Below are 25868 nucleotides of genomic sequence, written 5' to 3'. Positions count from 1 at the left end.
TTTGGTAAAATCAAGTATTTGCTGGCTGTAGCAGTTTGTGGGTTCTTTCAGTATCCTAAAGTAACTTGCTGTCTTTCCAGCTTTGTTCATAACAAGAATACCTTATTTTGTAACTCAACTTCTCCAGTAGTACATGCCACTTCACTTGCTGACTCACATCAAAAGAACCAACAATTAGTTAAAAGTTTATAGTTTCTATATTAAGTTCTTACTGCTCTGCTCTTCCTCTTCCCCCTTTTATGACATCAGAAAAGCAGTAAAAGCCTGAACATAACTGATGGTCATTTTTCTTCATTCCCTGGCTTGCCAAGGCCAATTTCATTACCTAGTGGGTCTATTAATGATAAATATCTCCATACTTACGGAGGTACTGGTACTCAAACAGAACCTTCTCATGTTAATACAAACTACAAGATCTTAAAATTCCACTAGCATAGCCTACAAGACTTCAAGATCACCTCTACACCACAAAGAAGCACAGAAGAGGTCTCTTTAGGAAATACTGAATACGTTTAGTTTAGTTGTTTTTTTTTTTTTTTGTCAATATGATTCAAAGAAGTCTGGAAGCTAATCTTAAAGAAAACTCTTCAAAAAAGAAGCAAATAGAATTACTTAGTACGATCATTAAATAATTTTAATGTACAATTCAGTTTGAAGTCCTCATATAACTCATAAGATGTTTTTATTAAAAAAAGGTTCTAATGTGTGTGTGTGTATATATATATATATATATACACATATATATATATGTATGTATATTCTGGGTAATTTCATCATTTTATTAATAAGACCAGCATGTTTTGTTTTGTTTTGCCTTTTGGAGGGCAACTGGGGTTAAGTAACTTGCCCAAGATTACACAACTAGTTGTGTGTGTGTGTGTGTGTGTGTGTGTGTGTTAAGTGTCTGAGGCCAGAACCGAACTCGGGTCCTCCTGACTCCAGGGCCGGCATCCGCTTTTACTCACTGTGCCACCCAGCCACCCCGACCAGCATGTTTACTAATAAAAGGATGGTCATTTGGTCATCTCTCTTAGACCAAACAACCCTCATGGTGGTTGGCTCACAGTTTTATACACCCTTCGAAGAGAAGGTGTTCCAGAGGGTGGCAGTCAACTCTGCTTGGTTAACAATTAGTGAGAGAATGAATATTACAATGAGATGGTGGGCTTTATTACAATGAGGGTCTTGGAGTACAGGACTTGGGTCACCCAGATCTCAAAGAGACTTATCAATTTCCATATCATCTGTCTGACAAAAGGGAGAATCAACACTTACTAGACTTGTCTGTGCAAACCCAAAGAGTAGGAATGCACCCATTAGCCCAAATTTAGAATTTCTTTTACTGTCTTTGATTAGATCTTGGTCATCCTGGCTAGGTAAGTGTTTTAGAAAAATTTCCCACCCTGGTTGATTTCTGGATAAGGAATCAGAAAAGGGTTTAAAAACCTTGATCCAAGTACAATAATTAGTTATTCAGTAAAAGAGAGAAATAATCGTTTCTCACATTTCCCCACTGGATTCTATTGAGAGATAAAGTCTCCTCGATGAATCACTAATTGTTATTATGAAGACTTTATCTAGGGTTCTTAACTATGGAGCTTATAAGGGAAACAATGTGAGGGTAAAAGAGAAAAATGGATAAGCACTTTGACAAAAATCAAAGGGGGTTATCCCCCTTGAAAAGTAAACAGTAGGGGCCACTAGGTGTCAGTGAGTAAAAGAGCAGGCCCCAGAGTCAGGAGGACCCGAGTTCAGTTCTGGCCTCAGACACTTACACACACACACACACACACACACACACAAACACACACACACACACACACACACACAAACTAGCCGTGTAACCTTGGGCAAGTTACTTAACCCCAATTGCCCTCCAAAAGGCAAAAAAAAAAGAAACGTAAACAGCAAAATAAAAGTCTGGTCTCCCTATGGTTCTTTGGAAACATCAGATGCAGCTCTCTGGCTTGTGTGTGGTCTCAGAGCAGTACTTCTTTGGTTTAGGTCACGTGTAGAGATGTTCTCTGCTAAAAATTTCCTACAAAATTGGTCTTAACACTATGTATAAACACATATGTATGTTTATTTGTGTATATGTGTGTATGCATGTATGTATGTATGTGCAGATGTAGATGTGAAACTCTGATACAAACAGAAAATTAGAACACAATTTTTACACTTGGCATTACTCACTCCCCCATTACGAGGATGAGATTCCTCTAAAGAATTAATAACAGAACACTTTCTGTAGGATGGACTCTAATAAAAAGTGAATTCATTTAAAAGTTACCAGATATTGCTTTATACTGAATCCTCTCTGATGTTCAACTATGTTCATGGAAATATGTTTTCTTTTTTTATTTTGTATTTAAGCTTAAAATAAATTTAAAAACTAAAACAAATATATAAATAAAAGTTACCAAATAAACTTTAGTTGTAACAAAAGGTTCTGGGGTGAAATGTATAAATACAATGAATAACCAATTTCAAAACAGTGCATATCAAGCAAGTTATTTACAATAAAACATTTTCAACTTCTAGCCATGTACAAAGTAATAACCCCTACTAAAAGTGAATGTCTCTTTTAAGGCATTTACAAGATAAATCACAAGCATTCTTCTCTTGAGATAACTGTAACTGTGTGCTATTACTCTTTTCATTAACACAGAAGTGAGCAGTTATGATATTAATGTCACTAAATAACAGAATTCTATCCTACTTTCACAAATCTTTGCATCACTTCTTAATTATCCTCATACCCTTAAGGGAAATTAAAGAATTTTAACTTACATAGGAATATATAACTAGTAACAGGTATCAAGGCTAAATACTTAGTTGGAATACAGAAAAGACTAAAATTCTGGACCAAAGAGCTCAAATCTCATACATGCATCTCACTATAGTAACTCAGATATAGTTCAGCATTTAACCTAAAAAGTAAATATCTAATACTATGTTCATATTGATCATATTAATGTATTTATAAGGGGAACTAATGACCACAAATTTAAAGGTAAGCAACTTAGAACCAAAAAGAATGGAACAAAGAGATATTCAGTTAACACAAAAGTCAATAATACAAACCAGAAAGTGATTACTACTTTGTTATATTTCACCTAGTTGTTAAAATAGGCAGGGATGTGAAAGCAGAGAACCCATGAAGTATGAAATGCTGTATCGGACAATAATTCTACAAATCACGTGTCATTTCCAAATAAAGCTACAAAAGAAAGCCTTCACAAAACATTAATAAGTCTCAAAGAGGCTGCTCCTAATTACTATCCATTAAGTTTCTGTAAAATTTATTCACTGAGGCAGCTAGGTGGCATAATGGATAGAGTACTGGGCCTAGAATCAGGAAGCCCTGAGTTTAAATCTAGTTTTAGACTCTTACTATGTGACCCTGGGCAAGTCACTTAATCTATGCTTTCCTCAACTGTCTCTACTGTAAAGTGAGGATAATATCAGAACTACTTCCTAGGGCTGCTGTAAGATTAAAGGAGATAATATTTATAAAGTGATTAACATAGTACCCGTCATATAGGTGCTTAATAAAATGCCTATTTCCTTCCCTCACCTTTCACTCAATACTTCATATCAACAATGTGTTATACTCTTAAGCTGACTATTTCACATGGTGGGGTAGAAGAGAAATGGAAAGAAAAGGTCACTGCAATTACAAAAGAAGTTTAAATGATGCAGTAAGCAAAATCTGTTCTTCACCAATAGAGTAACCCTGAAAAGTACATATTTTTAAAATACTTATAGAAAAACTGAATATAGAAATGCTCTCTCCCTTCTCTCCTAATATACAGAGCTATTCAAAAACCTATCACTAAAAAATATCTCCTGAATTTCCCTGTTATTTAGGCTACTAGTATCTATACTAGATAACAGTGTTTAAGTACAAATTTGAGGTCCTTAGAATCCAATTATTTTTCAAATTCATATTAGAAAATTGTACACTACTTCCTGACATCTCAGAGTATTATATCTGATCACAAAAGAAAATCTCCTACAAAAGGCTCAACTAGCAACAGCACAAGTTCTAAAGGAAAGATGATCTTCTAAACTATCTAACATCAAATAATTCAAGAGAATATTCTGCTTCCAAAGCAAAAAAACTACTCTCTCCCCTTTACACCGGTCTCTATTCAGAGGAGAGAATCAATGTTAAAAGCAGTTTAACAACAGGAAAATTAAATTGAGTTGCTACTTTTAAAGGTTGAGTTTCAGAAAACTAGTCTAAATGATAATGACAGGCTGATGACTCACATCAACCCCTCTGTACTGTACATTCATCCCACACCCCTCCTTCTATTTTTAAAGAGCTCAAAACCAAAATAGCAATTTGATATATACAGTATCATATCACCCCCCCTCCCCAACATCTTCTTCCCTCCTAAAAGGAATGGCAATCAAAATGACAGACTACTTCTGTTACTTACCCTTCTATGTGCATAGAAAGTTTTGAGGATGACTTTGCACAGTGTCTTTCACACATGGTAGACTGCTCTGAAGGTTTAGGATTAAGCATGACATCTGATCCCTTACTGAAAATAATCAGGAAGAAATTAAAGTTATAGAAAATTATCAAATGGAGATCGCAGAGACATCCAAAAAAAAAAAAGGCAATATATGAAGTATGGTTAAAAAAAAAAAAAAGAAAATATTCCAAAAGGACTAAGAATTCATGGCCCCAAAATTTATTATTGGGATGACACTGGGACAAATTAAATCATCTTTCTGAGCCCAAGAATCCACTTCTATAAAAAATCTGCCTTGGGATTGACAGAAAACTCAAATAGGATAGCGTACAAAGATCTTAGTAAGTATAAAGTACTATGTAAATATAAGCTCTTATAATATTAACTTGAAGGACTCAAACTATGAATGTATATTTATACTGAAATAACTATATTGTAGCTAAGAAGTCTATGAAATGTTATCTTTAAAGATGAGTAAATAATAGACTAAAATCTATTCTCACATTTCTATTCTCATCCTGAGAGATGAGAATATTGCAATATGCAATATTCTGGGCTCTTAATACAACAAAAATCTGTTTTTAAAATACCTTGGTGGAAAGGGGAGGGAGAGCAAGCTTTTTCACTTATTCATTAGAAAAAAAAAAACTGCCAGAAGATAACTAACAAACCTAGCTGTCTGACGTCATCAAGAAAATTATACTTGATATGGAGTAAGATTGATCTAACATGACCTACCACAACATGGCATGACATAAATTAGGATATAAAATTCTTGAAGGCAGGGCATGATTTATTTTTCTATTTCCAGGATCTAGTATAGTCTCTGGTATATATTTAAAAATATTTGCGAGTGGCTAATATGAAATATATTTTACATGATTTCACAGGTATAATTGATATAATGCCTTCTCAAAGGATGGGGGAGGGGCAAGAGGGAAGGAGAGAATTTGGAACTCAAAAAAGTTCTTTTTTTATGGATGTTAAAAGTGTTTTATATGTAACTGGAAATATTTAATGAAATAAATAAAAATACATTTTTAAAAATACTTGTTGAATCAAGAGGAACCTGAGTTCAAAACCCAACTCTAAACCTATCTATGATCACTTTTTCATCTGTGAAATACAAGATTATATAGGATTACTTTCCTACTTGAAGTTACTTTGAGGAAAGCAACTGTAAACCTTCAAGAGCTACAGAAATTGTTAACTATAAAAATAAAGCACCAAATTGGAAACCTGTCAATGTGTTTTTATTCACAGTTGTCTTCTAATATCTGATGTTCCAACTCTACCTATAACAATTATATGATGAAAAAAGAGTAATTGTTTTAAAACTGACCAATTTTTAAACTGTATGTGATGTAAACTAAAGCAGCAAGCTGACTTTTTCCCTACATTTTCACTTTTTGGGAACCTCTGAGAAAAATACAAATCTAGACCTCTAATTCATATACAATTTCACCACATGGCCCCTGGAATTCACCAGAGTATAGCCCCTTATAAATATGTATTTTTACATTACTGCTGTTTCTTTTTTACAAAAATAAAGTATATTTAAGATAGCCAAAAAATAAAGATCCAAACCAATAGTGAGTATTTCCAAAATGGAACTAATTGGATGAGGTCATCTATGCATGAAAGCATTCTCAAGCACTAGTAAATTACAAAAGAGTGGAAAAGATTAATAAGAACTAAATATTCCTATTTCTCTTTTAATAACATTTCAAATCTAACAATATTTCACATATGAAGTTCTTTTACAAAGCACCTTCCTCACAACAACCCTGTGAGGAAAGTATTACAGATATCATTAGTCCTAACTCAAAATTAGACAATGGAGCAAGTGCTCAAGGTCATCTGAAAAGTAAGTGGCAGAACTGGGATTCAAATTCAATGATTTTTTTTACACAAAGCTGAATTGTAAAGCTAAAAAAATATATATACAGATCATCTGATCTGGGCCAGCCCCTTCACTTAAAAAACAAAAAAGGACCAAGAAAAGTAATTTGCAAAAAGATAAGCTAACTAGCAGCAAAGTCAGTACTAAAATCAGTGTCTCCTGATTCTTAGATTCTTCCCAGAATATCACCCTTTCCTAACAGTTAAAGTACCATTAAAAACACATTATCTCTGCCTGCACAAAACTTATTAACCCTCCATTTCAAGAGACAGTCAATTAAAAATACAGCAAGTTCTTTATGTCTTCTAAATGCCTGTGTCCAGATAGCCCACAGTGTTAAGATGTATATTTGACTCCTGGACACTATTAATAACAAATTTTCTATCTATCTATATTTTTCTAACTATCTACATTTTCTACCCAAAATTAAAATTTTAGTTGAAGGAAAAAATAAGTCACTTTATGTTTTTAAGTGACACCCTTTAATTTGTCATTTATGAACAAGTACAACAAAGAGAAACGAAAATTGATTCTGGATCCTAGTTTCTAAAATATCACTATATCAAAATGAACTACACTAAGTAGGAAAAAAATTGATAATTTTTTTCTATCATATTTCTTCTATATTTCAGAAATTTTAGGCATTTTGAAATTTGTGGCTACCCATAAGACATCTTTTTTTAAAAAAGAGAATTACGGGGCAGTTAGGTGGCGCAGTGAATAGAGCATTGGCCATGGAGTCAGGAGGACCTGAGTTCAAATGCGACCTCAGACACTTAACACTTACTAGCCGTGAGAATTTAGGCAAATCATTTAACCCCAATTGCCCCTCCAAAAAAAAAAAGAGAGAGAGAGAGAGAGAATCATGCATTCCTTAGTAATATCTAATTTTCCTGTTTTGTCATAAGATGTTAAAAATCACCAACTACTTGGACAATAATCAATCAACAAAATGATTCTTGGTAATTATCTTTCCTTTACCAAACTGAACACATAAATCAAAGATTATACTCAAGTTTTCTATAGGAAACATCATAAAAGGCACTCTGATCATACCATGTTGTCACTAAGTTCACTCAACTTAAAAAGTATTGAAAGACTAGGAGATATAAAAATCTTTGTTTATCCCTATTTATATATATAAAGTCTAATTTCAGTAACAGTAACAAATTGATTTAAAATCCACATTTCCTATTTGAATTCCAAGGCATTTTTCTTCTAAACAAGTTATTAGTGGCCTTCTCAATATGTTATTTGTCAGAGAGTTTGTGGAATTCGTAATTCCTGAGGCTAGCTGTTACCTATGCTAAGAACTCAGAATAATCTTACTATTTCTGAACTAGAAAACATGGCAAATAATGCAACAATAATATCCCTTTACCCTGTGAAGATCTGTTGACCCAGTGGGAAAGACAAGCCATCAGGATGCCAGTAAAAGACAAGACAAGACATTGTCTAAGAAGAATATGCATATACATTCATGTATATAAATGTATATAATTGTAGTTGTACCTCAGCCAAGTTAGAGCTACCTCTTCCAGGGCACAAAAAGTCTTCACTTAGGAACAACAGGAAGCTTCAAAAAACAAATAAGAGCAAAGGAAAGGAAGAGCAGGGGAAAAAACAAGAGTCCCCAATGCAAAGAGATACATACTCCTGTACTAAATTGTGCAGAACTGCCATACTGTAATCATCATCATTAAAAAATTTTATATAATGCCTACTATGTCCCAGGGAGTGTGCTAAGCTCTTTGCAAAATTAAGTCATTGTATCCTTGCAAAAATCCTAGAAAGTACAAGCTATTATTATCCCCATTCCATTTTACAGTTGTAGAAACTGAGGCAAACTGAGGTTAAGTGACTTGGCCAAAGTCACACATCTAGGGTCAGAGGCAGGTTCTGAACTCAGGTCTTCCTGACTCCAGGTGCAGCCCTCTAATCCACTGCACCATCCAGCTGCCTCTGATCAGAGATACTCTGTACCAGAAGAGGGCATGCCAGTCATACAGCAATTCCCCAAAGTATTTGGAATCTGCTACTTGTTCCGACTAAAACGCTACCAGTGGTAACAGTGAGATGCAGTAGAACCAGCACCGTATATATCTGGATCAGAGGATATGGGTTCTAACCCTAAATCTATACTCTTACTAACTCCATAAATTTGGAGGGGAATCATTCAACCTCTCAATTTCAATAATGATAAAAATAAGGAAAAATAACATTTGTACTAGCTATCTTACTCAGTTATTATAAAAATAAAATGAAAACTTATGTAAATCAATCAAGCTGTTAATAAGCACCTTGTATGTTTTCAGGCATTGTGGTGGGTATTAGGCACACAAAGACAAAAATGAAAATCTGTACCCTCGAGTGCTTACAAAGTATCGGGACAGACCGCACAGGCACAGAAACATATACAAAATAACAAAGAAGTTTCAGGAGGAGGCACTAAGTGTAAGAAATGAGCAAAGGAGAATATGAATGTGGACGGTAGTTTTGGCTATGGTCAATGCCATGAGCATTTCCATCATTTATCGACACTGTCCAAAGGTTAACTCTCTTACTTCAAGAGGCTTCTTCTCCACCCTTATCCTGCTTGACTTCTCCAACACCAGACCTCCCCAGATAGTCTTCTCTGCTTTCTGCTGCTTCCCCTACGTATCTCACTGCTCCTTCTGAGTTTTCTTAGCTGAACCGTAAGTCATTTCCCTGACCCGGCTCATGAGTGCACCCAGGAATCTCTCCTAAATCCTCTTCTCTTCTTTGCACCCTTCTTCAGGAATCTCAGCACAGCCTTCTTCTCTGTCTTGAGATCCATCCTGTAATCATCAACTGCTTATTAAGACATCTAGATAGGACCACCTGGTTATCCCATAAGCAACAAGGAGTATGCGTTCTGGTGGGGGCAGAGGGAGCAAGAATATAGACTATTACCAAGTTATTTCCGGGGAGATAAGGACGGCACCCGGAGTTGAGGGAGAATCTTATCTTATAAGAGGTGACTCTCAAACTGAGCTTTGAAGGATGCCAAGGACTCTGAGGCAGAAATGATAAGGCAATGCATTCCAGGCACAGAGACAGCATTTACAAAGGAACAGAGGCAGCAGAGGAACATCATATTTTTGAATAGCAAATAGGCCAACCTGACTAGAATGCAGACCTCAAATGCTATCAACATGGAAAAGTAGGGCTGGAGTCAGACTGGAGTCAGAAGGGCTTTAAAAAACAAACAGCAGAGAAGCTAAACGACCCCTCTTCTTCAATGCATCCTCCATAGGCATTCCATCTGCTGCCTCCATGGCTTTGTAAAAGCTATCCCATATGCCTGGAACATCTCTCCCCTCACCTCCATGTCTTGGAATCTCCATCTTCCTTGAAGGCTGAACTCAGCTGTCACCTCTTAGACAGGGCATTCCCTAGTGGCCCAAGGTGGTGGTGTTCTCTTCCTCCTCTCTCAAGGAGATTATTTTGTATATACTTTTTTCACCTCCAGTAGAACATAAATGTCTTGGGAGCAGAGAATGTTAGGTTTCTGTCTCTGTATTATCCATGTTTTTTTCTATCTCCATATTCTCCCATAGCCAAACCTAGAGAGCACAAGGAAGGGACTTATTTAATCCATGTTGAACTGAATTAATGTCATCTATTAAATAAGCCTTCTTTTGCTCTGCATATTAGGAATCACATAAGGATTTGGATGGGTAACTTCCAGATAACACAAGTCAAAAGAGGCCAGGCAGAAGTCTTAAGTTCCTCCTTAGGCTAGACCCCTTTCATATTTGCTATAGAAGAAAGCACAAATGGCACAGAAATTATTTCAGAGAAAAGACTTTGGGCAACAGTTTCCTTTTAGACAGTCACCATTATAAGTTTCCCTGGAGTTTGACTGATGCTAAGCAACACAAGTTTGCCTCACTGACAGATTTCTGGTAGTCAGGGTCTCTCTTTCTTCTTCCACGTCCAGTCATGTGGAGATGGTGAAATTCCTTGGGCCTTACTGGAGCTTTCCATTAAATAAAAAGTATATTTCTTCAAGTTTCCTCGAGATTTCTCCAAGAGTTCAGCAAGTGATTTGAAAATGCTGGAAGAATAAAAAGATACTAGCCAGAGGGCCTTAACCTGGGGCCCATAAACTTAATTTTGTTGATGTTGTTTGGGGATAACTGTATTGCAATAATTGTTTTCCTTTGTAAACTACATTTTTTTTTGTATTTAAAAACAATATAAGGTGATAAAACCGTACATACTCTTTGACCCAATAATACCATCTCTACTAGGTCTGTATCCCAAAAATATGAAAGGAAAAGGGAAAGGACCTATGTGCACAAAAATACTTAGAGCAGCTCTTTTTATGGTGGCAAAGAATTGGAAATTGAGAGGATGACTATCGATTGTGGAAGGGCTAAACAAGTTGTGGCATATGATTGCAATGGAAGATCATTATGCTGTAAGAAATGACTAGCACCACGGCTTCAGAAAAATCTGGGATCATTTATATGAACTGATGCAAATTGAAACGAGCAGAACCAGGAGAACACTGTGCATGGCAAAGGCAAAATCCTAACAATGATCAACCGTGAAAGACTTGGCTATTCCGATTAAAAACACAAAGATCCTAGAAGCTTGCATAGGGTTCATGATCAAAAAGAAAAAGCTATCCCCTTTGGGAGAGAAAATGAACTGGGAGCAGATGGAAATACACCCTTTTTCCACTTTATTTTCCTTTTTCTTTTTGGCAACATGGGTAACATGGGAATGTTTTGCATGACTCCACATGTGTAACTACTGCCTTCTCAATGGATAAGGGACGGGGGAATTTGGAACTCAAAATTTGAAAAAAAAGAATGTTAAAAACAATATGTAAACATATTAAACGAATAGATAAGTGAACGTAACAACAGTATGAGAAGGGGCCCATGACATCCAATGTAAACATAAGGCCTCGGAACTTCGGCTAGGCGGCCGGCACAAAGGAAACAACGGAGATGCCCCAAGGGCCGACCCCTAGTCCCTCTCCCGACCCTCTGCAGTACAATTGTCCTGGACGACCAGCTCCAGGTCTGCGATCCCCGGGTGGCCTCCCCACTCCGCCTGGCCCTGACACGCCCCTCCACTGAAGGATATCGGGCGGAGGGGGGAGCCCCCGGCCCCCAGGCCCTCCCTGGGCGCTGGCGCGGGCTGTGGCTCTCTGCCCGGGGGGAGAAGGTCCCAGGGGCCCGGAGGCCAACGCCCAGAAGCCTGTCATTACCCCTCCCCCTCTCCCCGCCCCTCCCACTGTCCCCTAAGCTCCCCGGCCCCCTCTTCTCCTCCGCCCCCCCCCCCACTGGGTTACCTGGGCCTCCGGAAGAAATAGGGCCCCGGGGCCCTGTCCAGGGGCGCGGGAGGGGAGGCCCAGGCCTCGTCGACGGGTGGGAGGCGCAGCTGCCACGGGATCTCCTCGGCCGCCCGCACCAGCCCTTTGCAGTGCTGCCGGAGGATCCAGCCCCGTCCGGTCGCCATGGAGACGCTAGAACGCTGGCTCGGGCGGCCCGGAGCCCGGATAGAGGGGCGGGGCTCGTGGCCTTCCCCCTTAGGAGGGGGAGGAGGGGGGGGGGAGGGGGGGGGGGAAGAGGAAGGGGAGGAGGAGGAAGAGGAAGGGGAGGAGGCCGCTGCCCTAACGACCATCCGCGCCTCCGTGCTCGCGGCCCCCGCCCGCCGCCACTCCCGAAGCACTCCGGGCCGGGCCTCGGCGGAAATGTCTGCCTCAGGCAGCCGGCCCCATCACCGCCTGCGGCCCGGCCGTTTTCCTCCGCCCGCCGGCTTTTGGGCGCTGGGCGGCCGAGCTGCCGATGGAAGGGCGGGGTGGGGCGGTTTCGTGGCTCGTGCACCAGGGCCGCGGCCCCCCCAAGCAGCCCAGGCTCAATTCAGGGGGAGCGGACGGCGGGGGTCCTAGCGGGAGCAGAGGGAGAGGCCTGGCCTCGGTCATAAAAAGGCCGTCGCACAGACGGACCGGGCTCCAGCTGCTGGGGCTGTTTCTGTTCTTCCTTTTTTCTTTGAGATTTCACGAAATCGATAAACCATGTGATGGGGGGGCGGGGGAGGAGGGGCAGAGCTCAGACTGGCAAATAAGGGATGAATAAGGTCCACGCGGCTACAAAGCCCATCATCCAAGGGACACTGGTAAATGTCTGCAAAAACACAGACCAAACCCAAACGTGGCGGAACGATGCGCAAAAAGTCTGCGCGGCCAGCCTGGGCTTTATCTTCCGCGAGTGTCACGGGACCACCTGGGGAGGCTCCCAGAAGTCACGAGCCGTCCTTTTGTCTTGGCTTGAACTCCAGCATCTTGGGGACGCTCTCCCCCCTCCCCTCCGCTCGGCAGCTGTCACAATGTAACAAAGTCCACTGTATCTAGTGTCTATTAGACAGGCGCCTCTTGTCTTGAGGAGTCTGAGGGTTTTTATGCAATTGCTGCTGTAAACCTACGCAAACACTTTTTTTAATCAAGCACTAATAAAAGGTAACAATTAGCCACAGTAGAACTGGTATCGCGTGAGGGAGTCCTGAGTTTCATGTATAGCAGGCAGAGAAATTCGAAAGAGTGATGAAACGTGAGCCAGCGCCTTTCCCCTCATCAGTAAAAAGAGTGTGAATGGTTTCTACTGTTTCTCCCAGCGCTTAACAGCCTGTGATTATGAATTACTGCCAATAAAACAGGCTTGTTAAAGCTGGAATCGTGAGCGCGGCGAGGTGCGTCCATGCCAAGTCTTAACAGAAGTATTAATTACTCTGCGATTGATCTGTGAGGTTTATTGTCTTGGTTTAGGTGCAGGCACCCAATGACCTCAATAATTCTCCATAATCACAGAAAAAAAAATCAGTGAATGAGCAGGAATTAAGCCAATTGGACTTCACAGTCCTTTTAATGTAGGGTATCGGGAGATTAGACGTTTACAGCTATTAGATACCCATATAACTTGATTTCGCAAGAGGTTAAAGGGACAATGCATCATTAAACTGCAGAGAAGGAGGAGAAAGAAAAAGTTTAAACGCCCTTTTACTACCTCAACTACGTGCCGCCCGTGCGACTTTCGAACAAGGTCCTGAGAGCTGGCGAGGGGGTTAATTTGAGCTCCGCCCGCGTTGCATTGTGGGATTTGTAGTCCGTCTTAACTTTCCTACGGCGGGCAAGTCTCTAAGTAACGAAGTTTGCAAACTACCAGTCCCAGGGATCCTCGGCATTTTCCAGGGAACTTTGGAGGTCGGTGTGCGGCGGCTGGGAGTCTTCGTTGGTGCTTAAGTGGGAGGAGGGCCATAGAGGACGGGTGGGAGTTATATCTGCCTCTTCACTAGAGGGCGCGTCCGCTCCCGACTCGGTCTGGACCCTGGGTCCCTGCTCCTGGGTGGGAGGCTCACGGCAGACCGCCGGACTTTGTCCGGGCTGCCTGGCGTGTGGCTGCTGCGGCTTCGGGCCGGGGACCTTCTCCGAGCATGATTTCCGCCTCCTTGCTTCGAGCTATCCAGTGCACAGAGAAGCGGCCCCGCTGCCCCGGGAGGGCGCTGCTTCGGCTGCAGCCGGCCCCCTGTAACGAAGCCCGTATTAGGACGGGGCCGTGTTCGAGGCGGGGGCTCCTGGAGCAAAGCCAAGTGGGGACGCGGCCCAGAGGCGTCCTCGGGGCCGCCCCCAAGGGCATCTGGACCCAGGGGGCCCAGCCCGCGAGAGCGCCGGAGGACCGCAGCAAACAGGTGTCTGTGCGGGAAAGGCAGAGAGAAGCAGCGGCTCTGTCCGCGTCCCAGAGAGGTAACGCGCGCAGGGACTCGCTTGGCCCTTGTCGGCCGATTGTCACATTTCAAAGTTGCCCCGGAGTGCGAACACACCTAGAGCCAGGGAAGACGTTTCCTCCGCAGGTCCACCTCTGCACACGTTCCATGACACCAAAATCCTACCGAATTGCGACTTAACGCTGTGTTGCTCTGGTCAAGTCACTTCATCTCCCTAGGCCTCAGTCTGCTTCTCTGTAAAAGGAGGGGGTGGGGCTAGAGGGGTTCTTAAGCTTTTTCATGTGTTGTGAGCCCCTCTGGCAGTCCGGTGAAGCCTTTGGGCCCATTCTCGGAATGGGGTACATAGAATTACAAAGGAAACCCTTGTATCGAAGTGCAGACTTTCCCATCCAAGTGTTGAGACCCCCGAAATGTCTCCACAGACTGGATCAGAAAATTGCTAAGGTTTTTTTTTTTCATTTCTAATTATATTTGATCATAATTTGCCCCATTAAACCTAGAAGAAATGAAGGGGAGAGGAGTTACCACTTATAGACCGTTTGCATTGGGGAAAAAGTGACCAGAACCCAACTCAAAAAAAAATGGTCCATTTAATCTTCATGTGACTATTTTAGTCATACTCAATAAGTATCTAGCAGCCCCTTCGAGGAGCCCAACAGTGGACTATGTTCTGTGCTTGTACAAAATCAGCCTTTCCCTGTTTCTAAAGTGCTGCCCATCTGGGAGGCAGGACAGACGTCAGAAAATGATCAGGGAGGGAAGAGATAGAGTGCAACCATGGCAGTCTGAAAATAAGACTATAGTAAGGCATTAATTATGCTACAGATAAAGGGGAGAAACTCTTTAAGTCAGGTTTTACAGAGAAAGTGGGACTTTTAAATAATAGTACAATATGGCGAAGACCTGGCACAGGGCTTTGGAAGTAGGCAGTAAAACGAGTGGGTGGCCCCGTGTTGGAGAGACACTAATACCGTGGAAAGAGCTATGGCTTTGGGGCTCTGCATCCGTATTACAGAGTATTATTTATTGAAAGATTGGGGAAAAAGGCATCATCTAAACCAGGAGAATTAACCGAAAGAGAACAAATGATTTACTTTGGAGAATAAGGTCACATAATGTGCGTGTATGTTATTTGTTCATTTTGTGAAAATCTCAATATTGAATACGGACAAAGCTCACTGAAGCTTTCTCTGTGGGTGTGTGGTGAGAATTACCTTCTCTGGAACAATACAGCGAGCCATCCATCTAAACCCTGTGTTAGATGGATGAGTAACCTTGAACAAAGTTGGTATTTGTACTGTCTCATCTCATTTAAGAACCTGTACTCCGGACTGTGAGAGAAAAGTATATGCTCCTAGTTATTTTTTTAAGAAGGAATTAATCACGTACAAATGTGTATATGGATACATCAGAACGTTGAGCTAGTTTTCAATATCAAATGTTTCTCTAAGTTAAATCATATTTTCCTATTCCTAGCCAAATTCAAGACATGTATTTAATCCATTCATGAAACTGTCTTCCATTTTCCCAAATGATCCTGTTTGTAAGAAGTATAAAAGTTATTTTTATCTGTGTTAAGAAAGCCACATGGAGAAAGCACAGGGCATTCATTCCCCTATCTGTTCAGTTTACAAGTCAGTTGGGCTGCCCAAATTCCCTTTCCAGTTTCCATTCTTGCTTACTGAAATGTGTCTCTGGCCTATCCAGTGGGGATGGCATTACTAGAAAATGATGACAAACTAAGTTGTCCAAAACAAGACTTTATTTCGGTCTTTAACAAACAAGTTACCCAAATCAATTGTTTTTCTGGCCCCCTTTGCATGATTCATATCACGTTGCATTCTTATAATAGTACACAGTGGTTTGCAATTCACAAAAGTCTGGGGGGGCTATGGTAGCAGTTATGAGGTCTGCAGAGAGAAGAATTGTATTTGAACAAAGAAAACGTATAAAGATCTGGTCATTTACCTGGCAATGTGGAGTCTTTACACTTTTAAATAAAACACTTTGGAAACTATTTACTTTTTGAAAACTATCAACTAGAAGAATCTTCTTTAATGCTGGTTTCCACACATGTAACCCCAGGTATCCGGCCCCTTGGAGCAGGGCTTGCAGGTTTCAACAATGATAGCTATCTTTATTTTAATCCGCCTTCAACTGAAATTTAGCATTTCCCTCCATTATGTATAAACATTCTCCTGAGAAGGGGTCGTCAGGCTTCAGAGACACAGATGAAAATGTTAAGAGCCCCCGGCCTTTCTTTAAACCTGTAGTCTTTCTTTAAAACCTTGTTGGGAAAACACCATTTAAAACACTGCCCCCGTGCTTTTGCTCACTAGTAGTTGTTCAGTTATTTTCAGTCGTGTCTGACTCTCCGTGACCCCTTTGGGCGTTTTCTTGGCAAAGATCCTGGAGTGCTTTGCCATTTCCTTCTCTAGCTCATTTTACAGATTGAGAAATTGAGGCAAACAAGGTGAAGTGACTTGCCCAGGGTCACACAGCTAGTAAGTGTCTGAGGTCATATTTGAATTAGGGAAGATGAATCTTCCTGACTCCAGGCCTGGCACTCTATCCACGGTGCCACCTAACTGCCCTTCTACTTAGTAGTCCCAAAATAATTTTATTATTGGTATGTATATAGTTCATGAGTAACTTTTGTTATTTTCCCTTTACAGTGAAAGAAGCTGGAAGAGATTTTACCTATTTAATAATAGTGCTTATTGGAATGAGTGTCACAGGTTGAAAAAATAGCAAGTACAATTTCTAAATTTCTCCATTTACATAATGCTTGAATTAGATCGTATTTTTGTTTTCATCTGGTTATCCTGTGATTTCAGGTGGCTTATTCTATGTGGTTTTCAAAGAACTTTTCTCTTCATCCAGTCCTAATAAGATTTTTGGAAGAGCCTTGGAAAAATGCAGATCCCATCCAGAGGTTAGTTGTTAAGATTGTTACCACATATGAACTAGAAAATAAAATGGAGACAAGAAAGGCATGTTACACAGGATTCTAGTGCTGACTTAGATCGAATGCCTGGTGTCCTTGGGCACCTTAACCTCTTATTTCTACATGGGATTATATGCTGTATTCCCAAGGGGAAGATGTGATTCTAAATTAGAAGCAGAGTAGTGTAATGAAGAGAGTTCGGGGTTTAGAATTAGAAAAGAGAAGGTTGGAATAGATGGCCAATAAGTTCCTTTCATATCTGTAACTTTGATCCTATATAGGAAGCATTTTGAGCCCTTCCAAGTGAAATCAACAAAAATTCATGCTAGTGTTATAATTATTAGTCATTTAAAATCCACTTTTACATGATTTAAATATGGCAAAGTATTCAACTGAGATGCGTTAACTTTTCCAGAGCTCATTGTAGAACCCAGAAGTATTATTTTACTTGATATATACTAGTGGCAGAAAAATATTAATTCTTCCTCCACTTACAGTTATAGATTTACTTCCTAGAAATAGTTCAGTTATTGGGAGGCTCTCAATGATTAATATTTGAATGAGTAACTTGGAAAAGGTATTGGTATCATTAACATCAATTAAGATATTGTCATCCGTAGCCAAAGATTAACATCAAAAAACCATCTCTCCCCACACCCCCCAATCTAAGCCATTTTATAATGAAAATTACTGCACTCTCCAAAGTTTTCCCTTTTTCGTTGATCTTTCACTTCTTACAAGCCAGCATACAATCTGGAGGGTCTTCTGTGTATAGAGAACCAAGTATAAATAATAGCAATAATCAGTATGGATAACAGCATAGCTAGAAAGATTACATTATAGAACTTATCCACTTAGGGGATGTACATTGTTGTTGAATAAAGCAGAACTTCATAATATAAAGCTAAACCTGGCATCATAGTCAGAATTTGTATAATCCAAAAGACTAATTTGTGATTTAACTGAGCAAAACAGTTAATAGAAAAAAATAATTATTGTGATATATTTACACTATTGCTGTTTGAAGTTAATTATATAAATACACCTTTGCACCTGTTCTAGCTTCACAGTTGTGGGACATGCTTGTTATAACATTACTCTTTTTCAATATATGCCAGAAAGCAAAGAAACTGAATACGTAGCTCAACAAAAAGAAAGGTTATTAGAGGGGTGAGAGAAATAATATAGCTAAGAGAAGAATATTTCATTTGTTTGGATAAAACTATTTGTCTTAGCTTAGGTTTCTAAAGGGACATAATTTAAAACTTTTTAAAAACTGCATAGCTGCTTCACAATGAATTTCCCATTAGAAGTAATTTATTAAAACATCTAGACTTAGTCTGTTCTAAATATGTCAATATTAATTGATTTCTACCTTGTTCTAGCATTTGCTTTTTAAAGTATTTTGTTTTAATAGCACCTTGTATTAAATTTTGTTCTTTAAATCACATTAAAACCTTTGAACGTTTGATTTTCACATCATCAGCTGCTGTTAGTATCTGAATGCCTGAACAATTTGTTTTCAGAGACTTTTTGTGTTTAGTGGGGGTTGGTGCAAATAAGTTTTCACTTCAACTTTGATTGAACCTTTATTATGAAGCTATATAAAATTGGTACCTATTTTAAGCCAGTGTATTGAAGTAATTAAAGAAGTAAAAATCACCCCCAAAACCACTTTTCTCATTTCTTTCAAGGTCTTTGTTTTCCTTTAAGACTGGATGGAATTAATGAAGACAACTGGAGTTGTGACATAATAAGTTTAAGCTCACCAATTTTTAGTAGAATAAATCTCAGCCTTCCTCAAAGGAATATTTTGCAAGAATATCCTTAAAAGCCATTTACTTTTAAGCTACTTTGTTTTGTTTTGTTTTTATAGGTAGTCAGTGTTTTTGGTGAGAGTATTAAAGGTTATGGGGAATCAACAAGGCAAGGTAGAAGACAGCATGTCAGGTATGATAACTTTGCTTGTGATGAGGTTAAGTAATTATGAAAATTAAAAACATTAAAACATCATTTGCTTATCTTCTTGGCAGGCATATTGAATATGTAAAAGATGGGCTGACGTACATCCGACTGAAATTTTACATTGAAGGCTCAGTACCAGGGAAGCAAGGAACCGTGCATCTTGAAGTGAAAGAGGTATGAAAATAACCGTGGATGACGGGATAATGGAATTCTTAGCAATTGACATTGCTGGAAAGAATAACACCTTGACATATGTTTTTCCTATTTTCAGAACCCAGAAAGTGGCAGATATGAATTTCGCTATATATTTGTGGATGTTGATGCCTTTCCTAGAAGAACCATTGTTATTGAAGATAATCGATCCTGAGATAATTAGCCAAAGGAAAGAAGCAACTCTGATGTGTTCTACTATGTCACATAGTGGGGAATTACAGCTATTCTGATTTTCACAGTTCTCTTTGTGAGCCTGTTATGAGGAAGACATTAAAAAAAAAAAAGGATGTTTAATAATGAGGGGATTTATGTTGCATTAGAATGATAATATTAGAGACCTTCAGTTGGGCAAAAAAAAACATGAAATAAAGTACATTTATATTTTATCTAGGTGAATTGTTATTCACAGACATTATTTTTGCTTCATCTATAACAATGCCATCTTTCAAAATAGGAATTTTCTTTTATTAAAATTTGATGCAGCTGAAATATGGAAGATGAATTATAGGACTCTGTGCTTTTCCTTATGTTATGCAACCTTATAAAAAACCTTTGAAATAAAATTAAACTTAGAAAAAAGATGTCCAAAGTAAATTATCTTGCTGTATAATTTTAAATCTGAATTCACTGTGAATATGAGGAAGTAACTTAGGAATTAGACCACACCAACTAGCAATGAACTAAAGCTGTTCAAAATTAACAAAGATTGGATGCTATGTTCAATTAATCATAGATATTCTTCATATATGCTGTATTTTATAATATACTCTTTTATACAGCCAAAGGAGACCTTGGAAGTATATAAAGTCAGTGTAAATATCAGTTGCTTTGATTATAAATAATCTATGTTGTGTGAAGGTTTTTGTTTTGTTTTTTGGGTGGGGAATGGGAAGAGCTGACTGTCACCAAATAGGGAAAAAGATGACTAGATCTGCTTCTAAAATTTTGAGTACTGAGGTCCAAGTTGAGGCCCGAGTGTTGGCCTTCTGGTGACTAAAACATTGATGTAGCCTTGCTAAAAGAACGCAATGCTCATTTCAGAACATTTAAAATAAGATGCTCGAGTTTTAACCATAAGAAAGGCAATTGAATATGGAGGGTAAAAGTACTAGATTCATAGTCATGGAAGTCCTCGGTTTGAATATCTATGGGATCACACATGACAGCCTTTCTCAGTCTGCTCATCTATAAAATGGAAATAATATTTATATTATTTACTTCTTATGGTTATTGTGAGAATCAAATGAGATACAGTACATGGAGCACTTTGTAAGTCTCTCTATAATGCTATAGAAACTTTAGACAATGAAGTATTATACTTACTAGTGGTTGTGAGACCACCATTATTTAGAGATGTGGAAGATCAAATAATGTTAGAATAATAATACCTAGCATTGACTAGTACTATTTGTGTTGACATGGAAGTATTTAAATATTTTGCATCAGAGCAAAGCATCTGCTGTCTTTGATATAGCTATTGTCCTTTGGGTTACTTGGTGCCTGTGAAGATTTCAACACACTTTTGAAGTATTTTTGCTTTTGGCCAGTAGGATGAGATCAATAAAGACTTAGTCTCTAAATAAACTCTGTGAATTATCACTTTGAGAGAGGAAGGCAATTTACAAGTCTTACTGAACTATAAAGCACATGTACTATTTAGGGAAAATTCTAACTCAATTCAAATATAAATACTATGGAAAATAGCTTCTATAAATTGAGATCGTAACTAGAGTGCAACTTAAATACCATGCCACTTACACATTTAAGTAATTAATGAAGATAACTGGAATAATGAAGGGACTGAAGATTATGGCATATTGAAAGAAGTGGCTAGGGATTCTTAGCCTAGAAACTTGAGTACATCATTGTTGTCTGTCATCCAGTCGTCCACACTGTCATCTGGAAAAGAAAATAGATTTGTTCTGCTTGGTCCCAGATGGCAGACTTAGGATCACTGAGTAGAAATTGCAGGAAAGTAAATTTGGGCTCTTGCTTTGATATAAAATAAAAGGTTCCCGACAATTACATCTATGAAAAAGTAGAAATGTTCTGCCTCAAGAGGTAATGGGTTCCAACTTCAAGCAAAAGCAGAGTGGTCAATACACAGCAATGGTATAGAGATTGTTATTAAGGTATAGATACACCTGACTCAGGGTCCATGAAGAGAAGGCAAAGTATGGACTTGATGGCCTTTAGTTCACTTGCAGGTCTAAGTCTATGATACTATTGATACCTGGCAACTAAGTGATACAGGGAATAGAGCACTAGACCTTGAGTCAGAAAGACCCTAAGTACAAATCTGGTCTCCAACCCTGAGAGCTATGTGGCTCTGGCCAAGTCAGCCACTGTTTGCCTCAGTTTCCTAATCTGTAAATTAATAATAATAAAAATAATAATACCTACCTCCCAGGATTGGAAGGATCAAATAAGGTATTCTTTGTGAAGCTTTTTGTAAACCCTAAAATGCTCTATAAAAGCTAGCTATCATATTATACTCAGTCAGGTTGGTCTTAGAGCTTCAGGGCCACATGTGACCCTCAAGTGCAGCCCTTTGACTGCATCCAAACTTGACAGAACAAAGCCCCTTAAAGAAAGAGTGTGCTCTGTAAAACTTGGATTCAGTCAAAAGGCAACACCCAAAGGCCTAGAAGGCCACAGGTTCCCCACCCCTGGAAGAGGAATAGGGCGAGAGGCCATCATTGCTACTACTCGCGGTGTTGCCAGGTCGCAGGGAAGAGACCAGCCCATGTTTCCCTTGGTAGTTTCACTATACCCTAATACTGCTGCCATCTCTATAGTGGGGAGAAGGGAGAGGAAGGTGAAATTACATGCTCCTCCTGTATTGCTAGCTCTCTACTAGGTTCACTTTGGGGAATGAGGGGTGGGGACTGGACCTTTTAATAGGAGCCGGCCAATTAGAATTAAAAGGATCCTGTTACCAAGAGAAAGTGGTCCCTCTGATCTAGAGATATAACCCTCCCCCACCAACGAAAGTCAAGGCTGCTTCATTTTACTTTGGTCCAGATTTCTGTTCTGTAGATACCTAAGTAAGCCAGAGTACAAGGTATCAGAGGTTGCCAGCGTTATTGTTGATACTGGATAAAGCCAACTGCTAACACTACAACATCTGCCACCCTTTGTAGAAAGTGACACTTACCCCACCTCCATTAATCCATATAACACAGACACCAGAAATAGTGAAAATTAGATCTTCTCTCAAACAATAGGATTGTCATCAGGGCATTTAAAGAAGGAGCAGGAACTATTGTCAATGCCAGTTGCGTGATCCAAGAGTGTAAACAAGGGTTCTATATAATTTTGCAGCTCTCTGGCTGATTTGCAACATGTCCAACTGGGGCAATATTTTCTTTAGTCTTTTCACATAACTCTCCAGGTTATGAGCCCTTTAAATCCCAGCCACACACCCAGGCTGCCTTTCTTAAAAAGAGACAGCCACAGAGTCACAGGATTTTGGAGCTATAAGGGATCTCAGCATCCTTCCATCTATACCAGTTCCAGATCTAAAATGAGAGCTCTCTAATTTTAAAGTTTTTCTTGGCATCAAACCTCAGTTTGCCTCCTTGTAACTTCTAGCCATTCTTCCCGGGACCCTCCCGTGGGGCCAAACAGGGCAGTTTTAAAAGCAACGTTGTCATGAACACTTGTCAGGCTCCATTCCCAATGATGTAACTCAGCTTTACCAGCAGTTCTGGCCTGAGCTGTGGACACTGACCCTGGCCAGGGCCATCCTAGACTCTGCCCTTCCTATCCACCCAATGGAATATGAATATCCATTGGGTGAATATGAAGCACCGGCCCTGAAGTCAGAAACATATGGGTACAAATCCTAACTCAAACATATCTGTATGACCTTCTGAAAGCTATCTAACCACATATACCCTCATCTATAAAATGGAGACAGCAGTTTCAGTAGCACTTGCCGCACAGGAATATTGCAGTAATCAAATGAGAATATGTGAAAAGTATTTTGCAAAATTTAAAGTGCTATGTAAATGTCACATGCTATTATATCCCTTGTGATGTGTTTCATTCTGCTTTGAGCCAAGAATTGCTTAAATGGTGATCCATGAGTATTCTGGATGACCCAGACGACCTCAGTACATGACTCATTCCCTATCCCCTGAAATCCTTCCTTGACCTGAGGAGGCCATCACCGTTTTCCTTTATCCAGGCAATTGATTCCAGATTTTCCAATCGGCTGCTTTCCAGCTGTCCCTGGCTTAGTGGCTACCTGCAGCACCTGGATAAGAGGTAGACTTTTTGTGTTCAAAGCATAAGTACCTGGGACTGAGAGGCATATGCTGAATGGCATTGTACCAGACTAGTAGTCTAGTGCCAAGAGGAGAAAATGCACATTGGGAAATCGTGATTTAGGAATGTAGTTCTCCAAGCCATTGTACCCCATTTTTCTTCCTCTGGCAAACCCTGGGACTTGACTCAAAACCTATTTCTGGTTTCTGCCTGCTGTTAACTTTTCCATCAGCCAGTCAATCAACATGCATTTATCAAGCATGTTGTGCTAAATTGACATGTTTTTGTTAAATTAGTTTGTGCTTAATGTTGCAGGCACTTTGTTAGACACTGGGGGATAAAACAAAACAAGACCCACCGTCGAGGAACTTAATATTCTCAGGAAAAATAGCATGTACAGACAGAAGCAGATGCAAAGTAATTTGAGAGGAGGTGGTACCTGGAGAGATCAGATTAAGGTGTCATGGAAAAGATGGAACTTAAACTGAATTTTGAAGGAAACCAGGGATTCTAAGATCAGCAAACGCCAAGAGGGAGTGCATTCCAAGCATGGGGTTCATGGACTATGCAAAGGAACGGAGAAGGAAAATGGAATGTCATGTGTGAGGTAAAAAAGGCCAGTTGGTTAAACTAAGGAGTGCGTTAAGAAGTAATATGCAACAAGACTGGAAAGGCAAATTGGAAACAGATTATGAAAGGTTTTAAATGCCAAAGAGAGGGCTTTATATTTTTATCCTAGAGGTAACAGAGAGACACTGGAATCTAGGGAGGAGAGGTGGGAGTGGTATAAGCAAAGGTATACCTGAGGAACACCATTTTGGATCCTATGTGGAGGAAGGGTTTCAGGAAGGAGAGACTTGAGCAGGAAGAGCGATTGGAAGGTTATTGCAATAGTCCCAGTGAGAAATGATGATGACCTGGACTAGGGCAGTGGCCATTTGAGTGAAAAGAGAGGCAGATGTGAGAGATGATATGGACAAGACCTGGCTACCGGTTAGTTGTGAGGAGTGAGAAAGAGTTAAAGTCAAGGATGGTTCCCAGTGGTGCCCTTGACGGAAAGAAGGAAGTTTAGAATAAAGAAAAAAGTTTGAGGTATCTCTGGGTCACCACCCAACTTTCCCTGTAGATAGGGCCACCGAGTTTCCCTCGCCCCTCTCCTGTCTTAGGCCCTAAATTCAATATAAATCCCTTCTTTAATTGTTGGGTAGGGCAGCTAGGTGACTCAGTGTGTAAAGTGTAGGCCTTGGAGTCAGGAAGACTTATCTCCTGAATTTGAATCTGGCTTCAGACACTCACTAGCTATGTGATCCTGGGATAAAAGTCATTTAACCCTGTTTGCCTCTGTTCGTCATCTGTAAAATGAGCTGAAAAGGAAATGGAAAACCACTCTAGTGTATTTGCTAAGAAAACCCCAAATGGGGTCATGAAGGGTCAGGCACAACTGAAACCACAGAACAACAAAAATTGTTGGGGAGAGGAAGGAGGGCGGTGAATTTGACTGCATATCCCACCCAACGGCATTGACTGATTTCCCTGACTGTATGTCCTACCTAATGGCATTAACTGATTTCTCTGACTGCATGCCCCACCCAATGGCATTGACTGATTTCTCTGACTGCATGTCCCACCCAATAGCATTGATTGATTTCTCTGCCTACATGTCCTACCTAATGGCATTAACTGATTTCCAGAAAAAAACATGATGCTATATGAAACATTACAAAGAAGAAGTGAGTTCAAAGAAAAAATGTTATAAATGAGCTAACACTGCATTATTTTTAATGCGGTTTGGTTCTAAGGCTTTAACAATATTATGGAAAAATGATGTTGCTCAGGTTTATGTCTGTATGTCTGTAATTTGGGGAAAACTTAACAGGAATTCATAATAACAAGCAAAGGGAAAAATACAAAATTTGACACAAATGTTTACAGCTAACTCTCTTATTCCAAACATATGTTGAGGAAACGAGGATTTAGCCTTTCTTAATTGCCTCTTATTGACTGAACTCTCTTAGATCTTATACCCAAACTTCCCTCACTCCTCACCCTTTTTTTTTACCTCTCAAAGTTGGTCTGTCCTGGAATATAGCCTTTTCCCTTGGACAAAGAAGTAAAATCTAAATAACACCTTGTCTCCCTCCCCACTATTTCTGCCTGTGCTTCAGTTTCACAAGTGGAGGGGAAACGTAACTTGTGGCTCAAAACTGTAGCTCTGGATTCGCTATGGAAGGCTTCTTAACAATAACTATGGCTAATTTCCCCACCACCACTACCCAGACAGAAGTCTACCTAGGAAAGACGAATTTGACGTGCTGCTAGC

The 25868-nt window shown here is 39.7% G+C and overlaps 2 protein-coding genes across 3 annotated transcripts in view; one reads left to right on the top strand and one right to left on the bottom strand.

The window, feature by feature from the left end:
* Positions 1-11940, bottom strand: part of FBXO15 (F-box protein 15) — a 90614-nt gene extending 78674 nt beyond the window's left edge. The window contains exons 1-2 of one of the 2 annotated variants that reach the window (XM_069099559.1): positions 11723-11940; positions 4449-4553 (exon numbers count right to left, since the gene is read on the bottom strand). In XM_069099559.1, coding sequence (XP_068955660.1) covers positions 4449-4553; positions 11723-11889 — 272 coding nt within the window. In that variant the 5' untranslated portion in view covers positions 11890-11940. Of the gene's footprint in view, positions 1-4448; positions 4554-9736; positions 9953-11722 lie in introns of those variants that run through there. The other variant, XM_069099560.1, reaches the window with a different exon arrangement.
* A 1696-nt stretch (positions 11941-13636) lies between these two features.
* Positions 13637-20129, top strand: LOC138170310 (mitochondrial import inner membrane translocase subunit Tim21-like). The gene is made up of 6 exons (XM_069099561.1): positions 13637-14170; positions 16827-16889; positions 16989-17086; positions 18975-19048; positions 19132-19237; positions 19335-20129. Exons 1-6 carry the CDS (start codon positions 13861-13863, stop codon positions 19428-19430), a joined length of 747 nt encoding a protein of 248 aa, XP_068955662.1. The 5' UTR covers positions 13637-13860; the 3' UTR covers positions 19431-20129.
* The last annotated feature ends 5739 nt before the right edge of the window (positions 20130-25868 follow it).

Source organism: Petaurus breviceps, unplaced genomic scaffold (genome assembly GCF_028583685.1).
Source record: "Petaurus breviceps papuanus isolate PSGF00001 unplaced genomic scaffold, PetGlider_PUasm1.0 38, whole genome shotgun sequence".
Taxonomy (NCBI): Eukaryota; Metazoa; Chordata; class Mammalia; order Diprotodontia; family Petauridae; genus Petaurus; species Petaurus breviceps.
The sequence above is the reverse complement of the archived record's forward strand: the minus strand, read 5'-3'. Positions and strand labels throughout refer to the sequence as shown.

Coding starts and splice junctions, on each gene's coding strand:
- LOC138170310 (XM_069099561.1), top strand. CDS start 13,861: ATGATTTCCGCCTCCTTGCTTCGAGCTATCCAGTGCACAGAGAAGCGG. Junction 14,171..16,826: donor TCTGTCCGCGTCCCAGAGAG/GTAACGCGCGCA, acceptor TTCCCTTTACAG/TGAAAGAAGCTGGAAGAGAT. Junction 19,049..19,131: donor GGTAGAAGACAGCATGTCAG/GTATGATAACTT, acceptor TCTTCTTGGCAG/GCATATTGAATATGTAAAAG.